General features: G+C 38.5%; 1 protein-coding gene across 1 annotated transcript in view; it reads left to right on the forward strand.

Moving 5' to 3' along the window:
• The first annotated feature begins 710 nt into the window (after nt 1-710).
• FGF10 (fibroblast growth factor 10) overlaps nt 711-22746 on the forward strand; it is a 59797-nt gene continuing 37761 nt past the window's right edge. Inside the window, exon 1 of the mRNA XM_057403081.1 lies at nt 711-1266. Within this exon, the coding sequence (XP_057259064.1) occupies nt 930-1266 (337 nt within the window). The 5' untranslated portion in view covers nt 711-929. The remainder of the gene's footprint in view (nt 1267-22746) is intronic.

Genomic DNA, 22746 nt, shown 5'->3' on the forward strand with positions numbered 1-22746 from the left:
AACGAGGGCAGCTCCCGGGGCTGCGTCCGCAGCAGGCACCGCTCGCTCCAGCTGCAAACGGGTTTCAGATGTCCCACTGCTGTTTGACCCCCTGCAAATAAGGGTTGACCACCAGAGGCACATCCCACCTCTGACTTGTATTCGCTGACATTTAGGCTACAACTTCCAACCTGTTTACAACCCAAGGAGGGGGGAGAAAGGGAAGAGGGGGGAACAAGTTCGGGTTCCCCCCCCCCGATTTTTTTTTTATTGTTTTTTAATACTGTTCTGGAGGATTCAAAGCAAAACAAAGACAATCCCTGCTCTGGGGTTGTCAGTGAGAAAGGACGTGTCGTGCAACTGGTTTGGGATTTGCAAAAGGCGAGAGGGTGGGGATCAGAAGAAGGTGCAAAGCCACAAAGTGTGAGTGCGTTTGTAAGGGGTATGAGTGAAAAATCCCTCCTGGCACCCCTTTCCTCTCATTATTTTTGTTGTTGTTGTTATTGTTGTTCACTTTGGTGTCATCTATTTTTCAGACCTTTCTGCATCTAAGATGGTGAAGAAAGGAGTGAGGAAGAGAACAAAATAACTACTGGGAAGTCTCCAACCAGGTTGGGGAGTGTATGTGCTTGTGGGGGGGGGTGGAGAGGGAAGAGAATAAGGAAAGAGGATTAACCACAGCAATCCCCCCCCCAAAAAAAAAAAAAAAAAAAAAATCCAACAGCCTTTTTTCTGAGGGAGGACTCGAAGGATTAAAAGGCAGAAACTTCTGAGGCGATTTGTCCCCTGAGTTATGGATGTTGGTACACTTACTTCAGGCCAGATCAGAGCTCAGAGGAATCTAACCAGAAGCAGCAACCACCGGCTCGCCACTTGCTTTTTACCAGGTTTTACCCTTCCAGTATGTTTCATTTGATAAGACATTTTCCAGCGCCCAGAGTTTCAGTACAATGTGCAAATGGATACTGATAAATGGTGCCTCAGCCTCTTCCCACCTGCCTTGTTGCTGCTTACTGCTGCTCTTCTTGGTGTCTTCTGTGCCTGTCACCTGCCATGACCTCAGCCAGGACATGCTGTCCCCGGAGGCCACCAACTCTTCTTCTTCATCATCCTCCTCCTTCCCCTCGTCCTTCTCCTCTCCTTCCAGTGCGGGGAGACACGTGCGGAGCTACAATCACCTCCAAGGAGATGTGCGCAAGAGGAAGCTCTACTCTTACAACAAGTACTTTCTCAAGATCGAGAAGAACGGCAAGGTCAGCGGCACCAAGAAGGAGAACTGCCCCTTCAGTAAGTACGACTCTGCCGGTGCGCTGCCCCCCGAGCCAAGCGCCCGGCGGCGGAAGCCCCGGCCCCGCAATCCCGAGCCGGGGAGGGAAAGGAAGGGGAAGGTGACGGCTCGGCAGGGGAACGGAGGGTGGGCTCCTCAGGGACTACGCTCCTCGCCAGGCCATATCTGCAGATCTCTCCGGTTACATTTGTTCTGCAAATGCCTTCACCGAGCACGGTTTGTTTCTTTGCCTGGCAGAAATGCAAATTAGAAAGATTTGTAAGGATGTGGCGCGGAGCGGGGCGGAGGGGGGGGGGGGGGGGCATTGTCTCCCGAATCTGAAAATCATTATCCCCTGTCATACGAGTGTCTTGACGAGAACGCTGTATTGAAACAATGCATCGTTTTCCCACACGCACACACACACGCTCTTCTCCCTGAGCAGCATTAAGATCTGTCTCTCCCGCTGCCCTCTCTCCAGCCAGGAGCAGGGGCTGCTCCGAGGGCTGGGTCTTTGCCCCGAGTGTGCTGTCCGCCGTGGGGGTGCCCGGCGGGCTCGGCAGCCGGTGCTGTGCCGCGGAGCCACCCGCGGTGCGACGATGCCGGTGCCTGCTGCGTCCCTGGAGTGCGCCCCGCCGCTCCGGGGCGGCAGCGCCGCCGTACCGCTGCTGCCCCATTGTAAACATGTGAGGCGGCCTTCCCTTAGACCTCACACGCGTTTCATTGTCGGATGGGTTTCTGGTTGGGAATTTTTTGTTTGGTTTTGTGTTTGTTTTTTTTTTTGTTTTGGGTGGGTTTTTTTGTTTGGTTTTGTTTTTGTTTTTTTTTTAGAAAGTATTTCAAAGCAAAAGTCATATGGCTGTCTCCATGGCTGAAGTTTTCTGTAGCACTAACTAGGTTTTTAGTACTAACTGGCTTCTGGTAATGTATTTTTCACTGTCAGTGCTAGAAATGTAGCCTTTATTCAGTTTTCCTTTTGTGTAATCTCAAACTGAAGTAACTGTATGTAGCAAACCAAAATATATTGTATTGTAACTCTCATGTGACTACATCCCACTATAGGAGCATGCTGTTATGCCACTGTTGGAGGAAACTCTCTTGACCCACTTCAGTGGTGGAAAACCACGTTTTGGTTCTTGAGTTGGTTTATATAAATCCAGATAAACCTGGGAACTTAAGTAGATCCCTTGTTAGCTAACGTGTAAAGTATGGAGTTCTTCAGCAGGTTGCTATGCCGCGTGATAGACATTACTGTTAATTCAGTTGTATTTCTCTTAAGTACATGTAGTATAGGCTTAGAAACAGGGAGGAGAAGGCTGCAGTATCGTATGTCACTACTTCACTTGCTCCACCTTGCAGCTTCATACTTTATCACACGTTTAATGTTTGTACAAGCTTTAGGTGCCAAAGCAGCTGAATCTTACCGCCTCCCTGTCTGTATTTCATAGGAAGCCAAGTTCTTGAAAAACAAAGGTTTGACAAAGGCTTCACTTTGTATTTGTTTGGAATGAGGTCTTAGCACCGTATTTCTTAGATTAATTTTGTTTGTGGAGGAGGATGTCATAATTCCCCTAAAGTGGGATTCTGAAAACTCCTCTGAGAGCATCAAGCCATTCTGTGTAAGGAGCCCAATCTGACAACAGTGTACTCAGAGAAGTAACTAATGCTCTGAGCAGTCCCACTTAACCAGCAGAGCTGTTCAGTTGCACACATGCAAGAGCTTCTGCAAGATCTTACCAAGAAAAGGTAAGCTACGCTGAAATTCATGTATACAACTTTCTATTTGTTAAGTCTGCATGCAAGAACAACCCCCTGCAACTGTGTGGTATGATTCTCTTTCCCTAGTTCTTCAGTCAGTACACCAGAAAGAGAACTGTCATTCTCAGTGATATCATCATTGTCACATCTGCAGAGTATCTGCTGAAAGAGAGGAGAATGTATTTTTTTTCATATAAAAACAAAACAATGCCTTTATTATACATAGTTGTATCCTGTCCCTCAATTTTATGTGCAGTGAAGAAAGAACTCCCATCATCTTAAAACTTGTAACTGGCTAACCACACTTAAATCGCAGAGTCAGATGTAGAGTACAACATCTTTTAATACAAAACAATTAGGATCTTGTTAGCAGAAGATAAACCTGTTTGACTTATGTTCCTTAGCAGTCATTATAATCTGCAATGTGATATTGTATATTCTGCAGAAGTACCTAGCCTGAGACAATTTAAGAATATGTTTAATGTGCCTTTATTTCAAGGGTGTCTCTATAGCAAAATGTTGCAGGTGATTCACAAAAGCTATTCTTTTCATAACCTCATGTGTAGCTCTGCCATCATAACACTTCCATAACCCCCAGCTGGACTGAATCCATGCAGATATATTGTATCTTTAAGATAGTCTAAAATACATAATTAGGTATGACTAGAACTCCACCATGCATAGAGTTAACCACCCAGCCAACTAAATTGTAGCCCATTTAACATAAAAAATTATTACTCTCTAAGTTCCTCTTTCAAAATTATGCTTTCCTAAGTAATAGTGGCTATTGACACACAAGACTTTGAAATATCCTCATTTGGAAGCTAATTTTCTTTTTCTCGTATGCTAATGTTTAAAATCCATTTATGCTGCAGTAAAGCCTTATCTGTAGGGCTGTAAGATCACTATATGTTGTGTAATTAGACAACAGCTTTCGTGGCTGTCTGCCAATTAAGCACTGTCAAGAAGAACAGTTGGAGAGTCAGAATAAACATTCAGAAAACAGAATTTAGTCTCCAGCTTTTAAATGACTCAAGCAGCATTCATAGATTTTCTTTATAAATATTGTGTAGAGTGTGCTAAATTAAAGTTTACTCTGGCAGATGTTTTCCAACTTGATTGCTTTTAACTATTCCATCAGCTTTTCTCTACCTATCGGGTAATGGGAAAAAAGGTGGCTTCTGAGTACTTTGTCAGGAGGCTGGGGGAACTTAACAGCATTTAGCATAGCTAGAGGGTGTGTGTCACTAGATAGAAGTAGGATGCTTTTTAGGTTTTGGTTTATAGTTCCTTGCATATCAAGTTTTGTCCTCAAAATGCAGTTTGGGACTACCTCATCCCTCAACACCACAGCTGTGAAGTTTCTTGCCCCTCTTCTTGACAGTCATTTGTATGCATGAATAAGGAGATCTGTACTGCTTTCTTGTGACTTAAGTAGTTGTGGGGACGGGACAAAACAAAACCAAAAAAACCTCCAAAGAGGAATTACAGAAGTTTTCAGTATAACTTGAGGCCTGGGATGACCAAGAGAAGCTTAAGCCATATATTAAACTGAGAAAGAGCTGCATGTGTGCAGATTCTGACTTCACTTGAAGTGTTTTGCAGAAAGCTTTCTTGAAGGTAGTGAAAATTTGGGTTTAATGAATAGCATTCGTCAGGCTGTGGAACACATGATAAGCTGGTTCAGGAAAATCTGAATGTATTTTCCAGCATTATACTATTTTCAGTTGACTTTTAAAACAACTGTTTATAATGCTATGAAGCACAGATTTCTAATTTATAGAACAGATCTTAGTAGCTGAAGAACAGTAGCACAATATTCAATGCTTGATTAGTAGCAGCCAACCAGAAGTCTGTAGGGGGGAGTCCTGCCTGAGCAAGGATTGCAGGATCAGGCCATTATTTAAGTACGTGTTTAGGGAACGGAGACTATGTCATTGAGCTTGGATGTTAGTGGGAGGAATTGGTGCAGCGATTTCTGCGAGCGTAGACCAAGTAGTGCTATTAAAAACCTACAGTAGATGGCGGTACAGCCACTGTCTAGTGTCACCTCTGCTCGGTCAAAGAAGGTGGACAAGAAGGGGCTGGAGCCTCAGCTGTGTGAGCTAATTTACACCAAGGAAAGCTGAAAGATCTTACACCAACCAAGATTCTATTAATCGGCCTTCTAGGCATCCAAAGTGAATTAATCCAAACAGTGCAAAGGCACTGCAGTTGCAGAGTAAAAGTGTTTACTGAGGGACCTAGCATGAAATAATTAGCTACTTCTCACCAGCTAACCTATTCCAGGTTTTTCCCTGAGTATGCAATTATCTTTTATACATAGCTTTAGGATCTGCTGAAGTCCCTAACAGTCTTTGGTTTTACTTTAGTTATTGTGGGATCAGATTAGCAACTCAGTGACTGTAGCAAGAAAATTCTAAGCCCCATTGTGTAGCCCAAAAGATTGTAAACAACCAGTCTTCTAGAAATGCTGAACGTTATTATCAAGAGTTTAAGTGTGTGTTTGTACGCATGACATATAAATACAGGTTTGTGTTGTATTTGTGGTTATATACATAAAAACAGCATTAAATGTGTTTTGATTAAGTATACTCAGTTTGATACTAATTTTTTTTACTATACCTCAGGCGTAATGAAATCATAAAGCTTATTAGGTCCCTTAACCTCAGCTGTAAAGCTCAAACCAGACTGGAATACTTGGTAAAATGTGCTATTTTCCTACTAAACATTTTTGAAACCACCTTTTGGGGCTTATCAACTCCTTATGAACTCATGTTTGTAAATTAATGTGAGAACTTTTCCCTGTGTGTCTGAAGACTGATTAGTAGGCATATATGTTTTGTTGTTTTATTCTCCATAGGTATCTGGTTTACTTTTTAAGCAACCAAAAGACTTTAAATAGGAAATAATACTGTTTCAGTGAAGTACTTGGAAATTCTTTAATACAAAATGGGTAAGTTCTCATGGAGATGATTTCTCACTTTAAGGCTTTTTTTTCTTCTGCAGAACTCACATAATTTATAACCAGCAATATACAACCTTAGACACCTAGGATTTATGAATGTGGAAAGAATTGTGCTATTTAACATCTACATGACACTTTCATGTTACCCTTACTGCATTCCTGCCTTGTGGACCCTCCATGCTGATACTGTAGTCCTGTCATAAATCTGTTCAAAATACACAGTTGTAAGAGGTCTTTTTGTCTTCATAAATCTAACTTATAGCCACTTTTAGAAAAAAAAATAATGGGGGTAATTGGAAGTTTGATCTTAAAACCTCAGAAGAAAGAAATCAAGGGGCATGCAGGCTTATAGATGCTGTGTTGCTGTTTTAATAGGAGGGTTCTCAGGTGGCTCAGTGAAACTTCCCTTGAAGATGGCATTAGCTGAGTGAGCAATATAGAATATGTGCTTACACTTCTGAAACATCTTGGATGCATTCACTCATAGGATAAGATCCTCTATTTTGAAATAAGGCATTCTAAGATGACTTTCAGATGTCTTTGAGCTGTGTGTGTGAATAGGGGCCTTTTCACTTCAAATGGGAGTCAGATCAGATCCTGCAATAGGGGAGTTTTCATTTATTCTGCAGAGTCTTTCATTTTGGAAGAAGAAAAACCATTCTGTGAGCAAATCTTGTTAACCTGTGTGTCTTAAGTTAAAAATAGCAGGTACCTGTATGAACATAGAGCAACATCTCCTGTTGTGGTGGATTCTTGACTTTTAGTCTGAGCAAGAAATACAGTTGTACAAGGAAGGTTCTAAATAGGGAAAAAACCTCTTTGTAAACAATATTGTGCTTGTAAAGCTTAATATTTAGGACTATAGAAATAGTGTCAGCAAAGCAAAGAAATTATTTGGTTGACTTGGGATTTGTTAATGCTCCCTTCATGTCCCATTTTATTTGTTTTCACAGTTTCCTGAAGAACTTTCTGAACCAGTGCCACCTTCTGTAAAATATCACTGAGCTGAAATTCCAATTTGTAAAATTTGAACACTTGCTACCATTGCTTGCAGTTGCCATAAGATACTGAGCTACCTTAGCCTATTATTCTGGGTTTATCATCTAATGACTTCTTTGCCATTTTGAATAGTGCAGATAGTTTGAATGTTTATCAGCATTTACAACCACCATCAGCTAGATAAGATTGCATGGAAAAGTAACCTTTGCTTGCTTTGGCTTATAAAAATGAAATTACTAGTTAAGAAATAAAGAATTCACTCAGTTAATGTTAGCCCATATATAGTTTTTTGGTTGATAAGTGTGTTGGTATCGCTAGTCTGTGTGTACCTACCAAACAACTCCTTCTTGTGTTTCAACAACTTGATACAATATTTTAATATATTTCAGCCTTTCATTGCTCAGATGCTTTGAACAAGGGAAAGTAGTCAATGGGACTTGTAAACACTAGTTCTGTTAACTATAAATATCCTTCCTTAGCTGTATTGTTTCTGTTTGTAGTGCCAGTTTGTTGTAAAAGAGCTCTATTAGTTGCAACAGAGTAAAAAGGACATAGGAAACAGTGTTTGTTGCATGAAGTTTTGAAAATTCAGTGTGGGAGAACTCTGTTCATGAAGAAAATTAAAATCTTCAAGGGTAGGAGTGAGGAGGAAGTGGCTTAACCTTTAATCACTGAATGGATATTACAACTGAATTCGTTAGATGAGTGGATTATTAAAACTGATTATGCTACTTCATGAATACAGTGCAACAAATGGAAGTTGGAGGGGAAAGAAATGGTTACAAGTGAGCCAGGTCACACTTTAAATAATGGCTTTAAAGGCACTCTTTGTTTTTAAATTAGGTCACTTGTGTTCTTACTTTGAACATTCCATTCTAATTGCAACAGTAAATCAAAGAATACACTCAAAGTAGATTCCCATGTAAGGTGGACAACTGGACAGTGCCTTTTTACTGCTCCTAACACGTGCATCCAATTACTGGATTGATATACTCACAATGTCAGCGGCAAAGCATTCTATTTTATAGTTAGCCTAAAGAATTATTAGCCTGTCCCTTTTCACGTTTACCTCTAAATAATTTTTCAGTAGTGTATATCTTCTACAGTTAAATGGGAATTTTCATATGCACCAAAGCTGACTTTCAAGAAAAAGGAAATGTTGAAAAGTCACAAAAAAATTTCACTCATTTTCTCCATTCCCTCTTCCATAATTTTGGTGTTGTGCAAAAGAGGAAAAGTCTACAGACAGTAGAAACATGAATGTTCATAAATTTTATATAAAACCAGTGATCGGGTCTTTCATAAACCTTGATTTAGGAAAGCAATATGATGCCTACTCCTTCCGTGGTGGAAAACATATACTTGGGACAAAAACTTAGTTGGTTTTCACAGTTCCTGACTCCTCTTCCTACGTGGGGAGCAGAAGTGAAAATGGGGGATTTGAGGAGCCCAGTTGCTCTTCCTTCCTCTGCCACTGATATTAGAGGTTCAAATATTGCATAGAAATAAAGAACATACAAGTTTTCTTTCAGGCTCCTGATGCACATCTGTGCAGCTGTAGGCAGTCTGTGTGGGAGTTGGGAAAGGAATGACGAAGCATTCAGGATGTTGTTTAGTTGGGATTTAAGTTACGGTGCTAAGTGAAGGCTGGGCGTAAATAAATTATATCGTGTTCACATTAGAGGAAGGGGATGGGAAGCGTGACAAGTCCCAGAGCAACACTAGAAAGAATGACAAGAAAGAAATAGGTGTAGCATGTGTCGTGAGTGGGAGAGAAGTGGGGAGAGGAGGAGTGTGACTTACCCATTTTGGCAGCAGTGGACTATTGGTGATGGAATTGTCCCATGTCATCTCACTGCATCATTGGTTTGCTCACAGACTGAACCTATGAAGCCATTAAGGTGCCTGTTGAATTTGTCTAAGTGTGTACTTAGAATTGGAATATAAACTCTTCCCACTCCCAATTTCATTGTCTTCTCTGATAGATACTATAGATATCTGTGGTACTTATCTATAGTACTATAGATGCTAGACACTACGAGGTACACGCTCTGCGATTTTCTTCATCCTGTCCTCTTCAAGAGGATTAATAATCTACTTCATTCTTAGTGTCAAAGTCACTACAGACTACTTGCAAGCAGAAAGATGGGCAAATTTGCCCTCACATATATTGCTATTTGAAAGAGCCACAAGCAAACCACTGTTACTGATGAAAAAGCTGGTATTTTGTTTGGGTTTTCTTCAAATTTTTTTCAAATTTTACTATGCCAGTACTATCAACAATATTTGTTATGAGAAACATATGAAGGACAGAAAGATATTCTAAACTTCTAGGTGTTTTAATCTTCTGAGGATGGAATAGGGTTACAAGTGGACTAAGGTATTTTTTTGACTGGTATGTTAGCGAGTCATATTTTGTTAGCTTATCTTTAAGATTTAAAGTAGTTACATAGTTACAAGTTTTTTACTACAGTGAGAAAGGGAATATACAGACTAGACTAGAATATGGGATGACTGTAATATGAAGTGTGTTTTATCAGACTGCAGTTTTGATGCCTTTATTTCATACATTTTTATGATCTTTCAGGAGATGCTAAAATTCCTGATGATCAATGAAACAGTCTTTTGATTTACACTGAGAACAAACTTTGTTCTGTTGATTTCCCAGTTATACATTTTGCCTCTGTGGTTTTCTTGGATGTAAACATTAGAAATGTAAACCATACTCATCTGGAAGTACCTCTCCCAGCCAAATTAAGTACCTGCTTAGTCTCTGCTTAGGACGTATGGAGACAAGGAGGCTAATGAAAACCTCCCCCTGAACTATAACCTTATCTGACTTCACTGTGCCCTTCTCTGTCTTGGGGGAAGCAGAGTGGTGCATGTGGCTCACATTCTGATGGCAGGACACTTTTCCTTTCAAAACACTAGTGCTAATAACTGCAATACAGCAACTGGGCACTCACTGAGGATCCGTAACTGCAAAACTAGTGATAGTATGAAAAGATGCAGCAGAAGCAGTCTAGAGCTAGCCACATGAGCTGAGCTGTGGCCAATTTTTGTTAGTCTGCTTGTTAGATGCTGAAAAGATAACCCCCTCCTGTAGAAGGCACATATGTGGTTTTGGTGGTACCCTTAGCAGCTGGCTGGGTCAGCAGCAGGCAATTTGGCCAGAGGGCTAGGCTAAGGCTCCATTGTGTGTAAACTGAAGAGGGACATTAGTAAGAGCTGAATTTCACTGGGTGTTCTGACCAGACATCCAAACTCTGTAAATTACCACTTCACCTGGTTCTGACAAAAATAGTTTAGAAAGTGACTAGCATGTGAGAAATGGAAGGAAGTTATAACTGTTTCAGCTTCTTACAGGTGAAGATGCTGGGTGAAGGAACATATGTAAGTGTGCTGATTATTACCAACAGTAAAATTTACTGTCATGCCTGTTTATTCACAGACCAGCATCACCTCTGCTTCCAGGCACCCATGAGTGCACACAAGCAATGACTCACTTTTTAGGGCAATGCATAGTTTACACCACTTAAACAGATAAAACAAAATTTACTAAGGTTAGCACTGGAAGGTGCAAATTATGCCTTTCTGAGGTCCAAATTAGATTCGATTCAAGCAGTTTTGCTCCTTCCCTTAGGCTTTGCTTTGTGGGTAGTCCTAGGTTAAGGAGCATGAAGGGAAATACTGGGATCATGCAGACTGGCAGTTCTATCCAGACTGGCAATTCTATTTATCCTGGCAATGGTGATGTTTCGTACTGACAATATACAGTGGGAGATACTGCAGGACAGGGGGAGGGGGGCAATACTAACAAAAACCTCTTTTCAAAGTACTATGTAAAGATATTTCTTCACAGCTTCATGTACGTGAATAACCTGAGGAGTAGTAATTGGAACCCAATCTGTACATCCCATGGTATTTAAATTATGTAACAGCTATATATTAATTAGTTATTCCTTGGTACTTTTCTCATATGGCGTAAACCAGTCAAGAACAGTGACTGCCAATTGCTTCAAAGCTGATGATAACTGTGTATTAAGAGCTATAAGACTGAATTTATTGACATTGCTAAAACATTTTTAGGTCACTGTATGGAAGACAGAAAGATTACTGTTAGTAAATACAGTGTATAAAATACATTGCTTTGAATGAGGAAGTGCATTTCAGCTGCACATACCTCATAGAACAGCTAGTGTGTTAAGATTGCAACTGAATTGGTTGGGAAAGAAAAAGTCCAACACAAGTTTGTAGAAGAGTTTGTGGAATTTTGAACTTCCAAAAAATTCTGAAAGATCTAGAAAGATGACCACAGTGAATTTTTTTTCTTTTTTTTTTTAAATTTTTATCGAAACAAGACAGAAATGCTTAAGGGCTGGAATAATGATGTAGGATGTGGGAAACTAAAGGCTCATATCCTTCACCATGTGCTGTGAAGATATCCTCAGCATAAAAAGGCAGCAGGGGGACTCATTCTGAGTTCCTTGTGCTCCTCACAGTGATCAAGCAACACAGAGGAGGAATCTTCTTTAGGGGAGAGGGAAAAAGACTGAAAATTTGGCACAAGGATAGCTTGAGGGAACTAAACTTTGAACTTAGGGTTCATTAGCCATAAAGTACTAATATGATGAAATATCAGGTCCTATATATGTTATCCATTGTACCTCAAAATCTTTCAATGTATTTGACTCTAATCTCTCTGGCTTTTTGCTGCTTACAAAATGAGGATAGTAGTACTTCCTGCAAGAGCAAGGGTGTTATGAAAGCAAATTATTTGTGAAGCACACCAGTAACACTGTGGTGAGTGCCAGGGGAAAAAAAGCCTGCCCAGAGGGTAATCATTCTCTTTTTACAGAAAGGTTTGGATGTAAGGAATAGCGAGGGCAGTTTTGTCATCCTATAGAACAGGAAAGATTAGGCTTAATTCTTAACTCTAGCACACTTAGATGTTTGTCCTTTGACCAGAAAAAGCTTAAGATTCCCAAGGGGAAAAAAAATACGTATTCTGTAGACTCTCTTGCAAGCACTCTGTCAAGATTACTCAACAAATTTGTTGCATAGCATAATACAAAAGTTAACAACAAAACAGCTTCTAACCAGACAGCATGGGTCTAGGCACAAATTGGATTTGTCCTTCTGTCAAGCTGAGTTCTAGAACTGATTGTGCTGTATGAACATTATAATCATGAGTGATGTCAAAATTTGTTTTGCTTTAAGAGTATGAATATTAAGAGGTTTCAGCTCAAGGACCTATATTATCTCCATGATTAAACACTTAAAATATAATTGTTATTTCACTCTCTTTACTGTAGGCTTATCAGTCAAAGAAATCTGAGCATATGACCTCCATCTCATATTTATTGTACTTGGCCCTATTATATATTTTTAAGACTACCCTAATTTCCATGAAATGCTGCCAATGTGTTGCTGTTGAACTACTGGAATTTTTTTTTTTTTATTTCTTTTATTACCATGTTATTACTATTATTATAATTAATTATTATTGATACTTTCCCTTTAGTGTTACAGACATTATTCTTTCAGCTTAATTTATTACAGTTACTTTTACATGTCACAACTCCTCTTTGAAATGACAGCCATCCAAGTTAAAGTCTTTTCAACTTTAGTGAAAACACATAATGAGGCTGACACTTGGCTCATGTGGAATTAATCTGGTCTCTTGGTCATTTCTTCTGTGTTTCCTCCTGCAGCCTGCTCTGAAAAGAACATATCTGCAGCTGGGGAGAACATAAGATTAACTTCCGCCTCTCTGTGGCTTCTTGCCTCAGACCACACACCAAATAATTCCTCAAAGCATTATCCAGATTTGCTCAAAATTCACCATGCTTGCTTTATTCCTTCAGTTCTACCACACATGCATTTGTGGACTCTGCTTGCAGATGATTCTGCTTATGAAACAGGAAACACTTTGTAAAGATGAGGATTTGGAGACAAACACTATTGTAAAATATCTGTAATAATTTTTCTGTGGAACTGTTCCCTTTTTTTTTTTTTGCTGATTTTATAAATTTAAACAGTAGACCATAAAGGTAAACAAGATGTAACCTTTTGTTTCCAGCTGTACTCGGGACATAACAAGACTGATGTAGCTTTTAGTACAGACTGAATTGCAGTAACTCCTGTGTCAAAAATGAAATTAAAAAAAAAAAAAAAGGCAAACCCCAGTGCTTATATTTAGGAATATCTTTAGTGCTGTCTGAAGTATCAAATTCAATAATGCTAAAAAAAACTCCAACCAGCCACTGTGTGGATGGAGGAAGTATTAGACAGCACTCTTATCTAGGGACCTCCAGACTATAATCAGTTTAAAACCCCTAGAAAAGGAATTACAGATGTCAGGATACCTCTGCTCACACACCACTGCAGACTCAAGTTGTATCTGTGATGATGAGCAGGAAAACCAGTACGTAAAACATCTAACTACTTCCTGTTACCTCAGTTAAAGTTGAGGTTACCAGGTGCTTCTCATTAAGACCTTAATGGTGATGGGAACGTAAGTTTGGTGTTTGAGTAAACTTCAGTCTGGCATTTTCTAATATTCATATTGTTATTTTTTCAACTAAATATTTTTTCGTGGTAGTTTCAGAATCTTTCTGCTTTTCACAGTAACCAGTCATAAATATCTATGTAAGCTCTTCATTTATACATGTGTTTTGTGTGCCAAGCTATAGAAGTTCTACATGCAAAACTCCTGTTACAAACTCACAGACATAATAGAAGGGTAGATTGTATGATGATGCAAGTTATGTACTGCTTAAGATGAAGTTTCCGAAGAACCTGAAAGGGCCCTAATTGAAAAGTACGCTTACATTTTCAGGTGTAATAGTTGTGCAGCTATTTCTGTAAGCTCCTCTGAGACCTTTCTGTATTGATTTTATGATGTAAAAGCTCATGATGTGAAACATCTTGAGAACAGGTAGAAATTTGTGTCATTATTGCAGTATTTGGACACATTAGATTAATGTCTTCAGGAGGTCCATCACATGTGCTTTAGCTAGGAAAGGATGATAAATGTTAGAGACTTCCAGATATTTAATAATAATTTCAGAGTTTAGTTAAAGATCATATCTCATTCCCTTGTTCCAATAAATACCTTGCTAATGAATCGTGGTTAACATGACCTTGTAGCAGAGTTTTTTGCTGTTTCTTTTTTTCATTCCTTATCCAAATTATAGATTTGTTTTCTGATTTTGAAGGAGAGCTGATACTCACAAGTCATATGTCACAAGCCACTAAAAGTGTCAAAATCTTACAGCAGGCCCTTGGTGGCTTGTTAATCTCTCCTACTCCCACCCTCCCCCTCCCTTCTTTTTTAAAGGAAACAGGCTAATTCACTTAAATATAATGAGAGCCATGCTTGCCTACTTTTTAAACAGTATCAGCCGAAGAAAGATCTGTCTTATTTCTTCACCTCCTTTTCTTGGCTCCAACAATTAAACAGAAAGCTAAAAAATACAGGGGTTTATGGCAGAGCTATCTCATATGTCAAATGAGAAATGGAGGCTGCCATTTTCATAACAAAATATACAAGTGCTACGGCAGGGAAGTTTTACTTTTCCTTTTGTCTCTCCCTCCCCCCCCCCCCCCCCCAAATTATCATCAGCAACACGCAAAAAATAAACCTCTATGTTAAATAGGGAGACCAGATGTATGTTTAACCCCTCACCCTCTTTTTTCTAACTGGCTTCCATTAGGAACAAAAAGTTAAAATATCTCCAAACAAAAATAACTGATATGGTAAGGTAAACTTTTCAACTGGATAAGGACTCTAGAAAAAGACAGTATTACAGAGTCCTATGTTAGGCCAACAGACTGTTTTAATGTAGTGGTACACTGATACTTGGAACAGTAACTCCATGTATGCTTTTGATAAGTAGTGGCAGAAAGTTTGTTGAGTTGCAGCAAAAATGAAAGCAAGGATTAGTTAAAATTCTTAAGTGTTAAAGAAAATCTAGAAATACTGTGCTACAGATCTGAGGTTTGCTTTTCAATGTTAGACTTTTTCTTCTCCACAGATATTAGCTAACCAAATCTTGAAATATGGCTGTGTTATTTTCCCCTTCCTCAAGAGAGGGAATTTTAGCAGAAAGTTTAAAGACCAGGATTTTCTCTCTTTTATCTTGATTCATGCTTATTCCACCAGAAATCCCTGAACGGATTCTTTATTCCTTATTTTATGTTCACAATACAAAGGATGATATTCATGTTCTTATAAAAATGGAACTTGCAGGGTAAGGTATAATACTATTTAATTTGTATAGCATCATACGTCTCCAACATAGATGTAGATGTATGACAGATTAAGTGACAACTTTAAGACTAGGTGAAGATACAGAAAGTATAAGAAAGTCTACAGAAGTGATTGAAAAGAAACAGCAGACAATTCTGTCTGAAGACAGATGTATTGGTAAATGTCCTCTCTTGGTAAAAACGTCAACCAGTGGAGTCAAGAAAATTGTCAATGTTTGAAAACGAGTTGTTCTTCATGAGCAAAGCTAAGAGCTGCTGGGAACCCATAAGCTATCTTTTGGAAGAGTTTGAGAACTGCATTTGTTTTATCATAAAAGATAAATGTTTTAAGTGCTGTTAATGTATTCACTATAGATAACAGCTGGAGAGTGTGTCCTTTTGGAAGTACACAGTCTGAAAACCAGACTATTTTGCGTATAGATTCTAAATTCCTAATTTTAGTTGCTTCCGTCTCATGCTGTTAAGCTTTTATGTATGAGTAAGGGTTTAGGAGAGATTTAACTGAAGAAAAGTTATTCACTCAGGAACAGAAGAAAGTTGCCTACAGAAAGGCAGGAGAAACATCTTTGACATTGAAAAAAATGAAGAGACTATTGCAAGCAGGGAATCACTACCAGAAGTGGCTGGGTAGAGGAGAAATCCTCCAGCAACTTGTTCTAACTCTTCTGCTGAAGACTGCTAAATTTTGTGAGCTTATGTTAGCATCCCCTAACTTGCCCCATCCCAAATCACACACCTTTGCTTTACTGCCTTAAATACAAGATTTCAGCTATCCTGAAAACACTAAAGTGTTTGGAGAGCAGCTAAGCTCTTATTTGGGGAAATCACATAAAATCAGGCTGGTATAGATTTATTATTTTTTTTACCCTTAGTAACAGGGATGTTCTACAAGAGAAAAAAAAAGAAGCGGGGGGGGGGGGGGGAGTATTAGAAGTGATGTTTGATATAAAATCATTTAGACTTTGAGCAGAGAAGATGAAGTTTTCACCATGTACCTAAGTGCAGCAGTCCAGGATCTCAGTTAATGCGTTCCTCGTATTTCTCTGAAACTGTCAATGTAAAGTAACCAATTTATTCGCACTGTGATTTCAATTGCTATCAAGAGTATCATTTCAGCACCTTACAAAAGTAATAATATCACTTTAGAACCTAGTCGAGGAGAAAATACCATTTGACTTTATGAGTTGTGCCAATTCTGGAAAAATTGCAGATGTCAGCTTTACAGGAGGCTGAAATAGCCAAAGGAAAAGGTCAGTTATGGGATAAAGAGGAAGAGGAAATCTTCATGCCACAAGCTGCAGTGAGGAGGCAGGATCACTCTGAATTTTCACTATAAGCTCCTCATGTTTTGTGCTTTGCAACTACCTTAGAAATCTTGTCTTACTTTGTTTCAAAAGTAAAACATTAATATTGGAACCATTCGTACTGGATAGCTTTAGCAGACGGTTTCTGTGGAACTAGATTCTATGCACAGTATCAAGCACATCTTCACTACACTTCCAGAACACTCTCTCATCCACAAGATAGGCAGTTCCAGGTGGCCCCTCCCACCTACTAACATTCAGTGTACGACACTGAGATCTGTAGGTAGTTGGGGAGTGGTTTGTGTCTTTTGCCCTAGAGCAGGGAAGTTTTGCAAAGCCATGTAATAAGTGAACTTATAGTACCAAAAACCTCTCCATTCTTCACTGGCTTCTTTTAACATCGGCTTTTGGTGGACCACTTCAAAGTGGTTAGCAGGCCTTGTGTCCCAGGATCAGGAAGCAGCCAGCACTGCAGGGGAGCTCTGCTGCATGCGCAACCTCACCATGGGCATATGTTATACATGGCTGGTGTGTGTCTGTTAATTAAAAACGTGTCAAGTCACAGAAAAGCAGGACCAAGGAAACATCCTCGGAACCATAATATAGCCTGTGTTATCACCAGCGCTGGTCATATAAATTTGTCCAGAAGTTTACCAATTTCAGTTAGTACCACACAGGTTTGCTTACCATACTGTTTATCTGAAGTATGTTCCACAATGTCATGCCTGCAAGAGTTACAGATAATTCTTATTTTCTATTAAAATACAATCAGCAGCAGCACTACTCTTCCTGCTCTTTTGCCCAGTAGTATCCTTTGCTGTTCCCCAGCTTTTCTTCTTTAGAATCCACTGCCACAAGTATGTGTAGGAAGCAGTTAAATATAAAAAAGCTAATAAGTTGTTGTTTTTTTTTTTCCCTCTGCTAAAATTAGATTGCCAAGTTCATTGCTAAACTGAGAACAGTGAGCTGAGACATACCCCACCATCTTCCTGTTGGTTTGGGATGTGAAGCAACTAGCTACATCCTCATGGGCTAATAATAAGCTATGTGTCTTGATGGAGAATATCAAGTCCTGTGTGGCACCCTGAAAACATAGCTGTCTTGCTTTTCATACCCAAGATTAATAGCTTTACTGTGACAATTTGATTTGAAGTAGTCCCTGTGGGTCTTCTGTTTGGCTCTATGTGGACATGCTCTTTTTTTATAAGATACTTTCATTATCTTGCCTTTTCAGAGCAGCTTCTAGATGCCTGGTCTTAAACCAGAACTGTACAACATGTCCCAGACCTAAAAGAATTCCAAGATTGATGAAACTAGCAAACATGCAAAAAGACCTCCCATATGCGGCTTAGCAAAGGATGCCTTTGCCCAAACATCAAAAGAAATGTGAACTGTAGAAATGGGCCTGGTTTACAATGTGCTTGTTACTTGGGCAGTGTTGAAAGGTTGAAGTACTCTGCTAAGAGTGATGCTCGGAATACAGCTGATGTAGAAAAGGTGAATTGAAGCAATTTATCTTGTGGCGTTTTACTGTCATTAATTTGCATTAATTCAAGACTTTTCTTGAAATTTGAAAGAAGAATATTGGTTTATGAAAGTTTTGTGGAATGAACTTATTTTCCTCACTTTCTTAAAGATGTTGAAATGCCAAAGCACTTTCCAATTAGAGTGAATATTGCATCTAACTTTTCTACAAAATCAAAGGCCAAAATAATGCCAGTTTAGATGAAGTATGACATTTTGTGGGAATTAGTTAGAAATATATAATAAAAATTGTCTATTTTTTTTCTTTTTTGCTATAGTAAGCTTAAGATTTCTCTTTCCCCTCTAAAAAAAATACAGTTTTTAGGAAGTTGAACTTAAAATTTAATTGAAGCCTGTTATTTCTGTAAGAAAATAAAATTTGTGATATTTTCAAATGAAATTATACTCGGTCATAAAAATTCTATCTATAGCTTACTAACTTCAAAATAGGAAAAGAACTGGAGAGCAAGGAAATAAATGCTCAGAAGAGTTGTAGTATTCATTTCCAAAATAATTAGGCCTTCACTGACGTGATGCTAAACACAGAGAATGACTGTGTTGTGTTTCACACAGGCGTGTGTCCAAGTTCTTGGTCCAGACAAGCAGTTTGACCATCTGTAAAGTGTCTAAGTTAATACTTGAGGCTCAAGGCACTGGTGTCTGTATGACTGAAAGAATAAACAGTTCCAGCTAGTCCTTCATAGCTTCAGTCCCTAGCAGTTATTGAGTTATTGAATTAGAAATACTTGAGAATGAAGGCACATACCCATAATGGCTTAACATTGTGCAGAGGACTGTCTCTTTTCATACGGAAACCTACCCATGGGTCATTATGTCTGTGTCCTACATACACAGGGAAAAGGGCTCTACCCTTTCCTCCTTGCTTCGTTCCCCAGTGTTGTCAATGGATTTAGGGTTAACATTAGGAAATGTGCTCCCCAAGCAAAGCATTGCTCCTCCTGACTTTTTTAGAGTAGTGTTACAACTGCCATTTGCTCTGAATACAATGCAAGCTGAGCAACCACAACTTTTTTCATGAAGCTGATTCTTCTGTGTGCTAAACACACATTTGTATTTAGAAAGGACTTTAGAAAACTGTTTTATGAGGCTGTGTATTTGCATTTGATATAATCCATACAGGTCTCTTGCTTCTGTTTTGAGGAGGGGTGAAAAGAATGTGTTGACAATTTTTTTGTTTTTTTTTTTTTTTTCATATTGTGACAGATCTTTTCAGTGTTGTATTTCCCAAGGCTTTTAAGTATAATTTGACTTGTTTCTGCCATTCTAAGAAAGATATATCAACCAAAGCTATTTTTAGTGCTCCCCTGATACATCAAGATGTCACAGAAGTGTGGACTGTTGCAGCTGATACATGGACATGGAGATAATGGGCAACACATGACATTTTTTTTATTCATATTTTCCTTCTACCATTTGTATGTCTGGCTCTAATCAGTGAGTTCTCTGTGAAATGTTGCAATTGAAAAAACTCTTTGCTCTTCTCTGATACGGACCTGAGGATTATAGGTGAAACTGCATTAAGAGGCTGCAGAGGTTAATTCCGCCTGAAAGTTTCCAATACTATCCAGATCGGTTGACACTCTCAGCACACTTCATAAGCAGTCTGGGAGAAGATATCATTAGCAAAGCTTGAGTGCCACACTCTTCCAGTCCTTGCACTATCTTCTCAGATTTCAAACTCTTCCCAGGTGGTTGTACATTTTGCATGAGTTGTTTATGCATTCGAAAAAGTTTGTTGGTCAGCTGCACATGCTGTGTGGTATTTCTTTCTTATATACAAGGAAAGAGATTCTTACCTAGCCGACAAAAAATTAACACCTGAATAGACCTTTCTAAAAGCTTTCTTTTAATTTAAATTACCTAATCTTTCTTTTTTTTTTTAATAAAAGCTTGAGGTAATCTTGGTAGAACACCTGCATATATTGTACTTGTCAAGAACTTCCAAGGTTCTGTGATTACATTTTGCTAGTATAAGACTAGTATAAGAAATACTTTTCTCTGTGCTTTCCCATGAAAATTCCATATTAAGCCAGAAGCTTTCATTAAGAAAATCATAAACCTAATAAAACAGAAATGTTGTCAAGCTTGAAGTGTACTAAAAAAAAAAAAATTTACTGATAAATCACTGCTCTCTCTTTAATAGAATCCTTGTATGTGTTACGCTAAAAAAAGAAAGCATAAGGTTTTCAAACAAAAGCAGTCTCAGGGCAATCATGTCTCGCTTAAGATTATTTTGTTTCAAACCAAACTCCAGTGAAATGGGTTATCTCCTATGCAAAACAAAGATTAAGATTACTTTGTTTCAAACCAAACTCTAGTGAAATCGATTAACTCCTGTGCAAAACAAAGATTAAAGTGCAAGTACCTGCTTCCCTCTCTCTCTTGTTACAATGTTTTCTTACATTCCAACACCATTTTCTTTACTCTTTTTGAAGAGGAAAGCAGCTTTATGCTTTGGAGTGTGCAGAAACAAGTTGAGGAAGGGTTGGAAGGTCAGCCAGTGAGCTCGAAGTGTGGCAATTCACTTCTGTCTCACCTCATTCCTGCTTCTTCAGAGCAGCAGCACAATAATCTTTTAAATCTGTTTGATAAGGCTCGTATGCTTGAAGCAAGTTGGACATTGCTTGCATAGGAGCTGTCTTGACTTTGCCCATATGAGATCACAGAAAAAAGAAAAATCATAGGACACTCAAGGAATTTTCTAGGTTGCTAGATTTAATTACCAGAATTTCTAAGGAATTCTTTTGTACCAAAAATAATTGGATCATAATTTTTTTTTAAGTGGATTAGATGCAAAAATATAATGTAAAACAGCCATTAAATTGAGATATGATGTGGGACATTTTTAGCTGTCAAAATGTGCTTAGAAATGTATAACAACTGCCAACATGATACCGTGAATTGTGAAAAGGAAAAGACACAAGTTCGGCTATTTGCTGTTGCCAGTAAATGTCTACTTTTGTTTAGACATTATTCCTACAAAAGCCAAGATAAGACTGTGATTTGCCAATTGTTGCGTTGTGCTGTCCAACTCGGATTTTGAATTAAAATGCACATGTGCCAAAAGTTATGTTTATATAATTTAGTATATTGTGTAATAAAAGTGTTAGGTAGTCAAGTTAATTAAATTATTAAATTTTGGCAGAGTGGTGTTAAATTGAGTTTATATTTAATATTAGATTTGGGAGAGTGGGTGGAAGGAGAGTTGAATTCTATGTCATATTAATTGAAACAGACTAAGCTGTTGATAATATAATGCCTGTAAATAGGAATTAACTGCTATGTAATAGCAGTTTTTCTAAGAAGACAACTTGGAAAGAGATTGATTTAAAATGGAATAGTCTAAAGTGGAACTTTGATTCCATGTAAATGAGAGTCTGTGTAGCTAACTTCCCTTTTGGACAGGTGAGATGATGCTGATCCCGGGAGAACAATGCACTGGGAAAAAGCTCTTTTAACTCACAGCAAAAGTCAAAAAATTATTTTCCTACCACCACATCAGTGGTAGGAAGAGGCCCATGAGAATTAGTACTGTCTTCTCTCAAATAAGACTTTGGTTCTCAGAATGAGTGCAGCCTTTTCCTTTCTTTTGTAAATTAGAGTGCACATACCATTTAAAGGATCTCATTCTTTATATCAAAAACCTATTGTAGGTACTTGAGTAATTTTCTTGAGGTTAAATCTCACTCGGATGGAGGAGTTTGCAGGATCAGCTTTGGTTTCCTTGCAAGTTGCCCAGGCACTTTCAGTTGGACAAATTCTGCACACCCCAGCTATAATGAGTTATGTTTTTTGTTTATTTTTCCATTATCAAGATGACCAGTTACATGTTTCATAAGTAGTTTTTTGATCAAGAGTGTGGCAAACAAGCTCCATTCGTCCCTTGTTTAGTTTGACACCTTTCTTGGTGACACTTAATTAGTCATTGTCCAATCAGAGGAATTTGAGTAGCTTTTTGATTTTGTTTGTTTCTTCCATCCCATCAGTAAGTAGAGCAGTGTAAGATGCGTCCTGAAACAGAACATGATGTGAAATAGCCATGCTGAAAAATTCCTTATTATGGGTAACAGAAGTTAAACCATTGCACCATTCTTAAATTCGTGTTGGTTGTGCAATGAGAAATGACAAATGTTCTAAATTAAATCAGCAAAAGAGAGGGAGGATTGAAATTTTAGCTAGGGATATCTCTGAACTTTGAAGATGAAATTAAATGTTATTCTAGGAAATAAGAAAGTAAGTTGAAAATAGAGAATAGAACGTATTTATGCCAGTTTGAAATAAAACTCTGAAAATTAACAACGGCAGCTGTAAAGGGCCTGTGCTGTCAATGTACATGTATACTGCTCTTTCTTCCAAGCATTAGCTTTGTAGTTTGGGCTTCACTGAATAAAAATGTTGAAAGAAAATTCAAGTTATAGAAAGTTTTCCACATAGACAAAAATACCAGCCTTGTTCCTTTTTGAATGATTTGTATAAACACTTGCAACAGCTCAATCCCAAAACGTTCATTAAAGTCAATGTCTGCTAAGCTTCACAATTTCTGTCTTTCCAGTGAATATTTCCAGTTGTTGCAAACTAGGCAACTGGGGCTTTTGTTCCCTTTTGCTCAGTATATTTTGCTGTGGCAATAAGCAAGGAGGCAGATAAAGGTA

Source organism: Pezoporus wallicus, unplaced genomic scaffold, assembly GCF_028554395.1.
Source record: "Pezoporus wallicus isolate ANWC-B61680 ecotype Strahan unplaced genomic scaffold, APGP_CSIRO_Pwel_v1 contig_2997, whole genome shotgun sequence".
NCBI lineage: Eukaryota > Metazoa > Chordata > Aves > Psittaciformes > Psittacidae > Pezoporus > Pezoporus wallicus.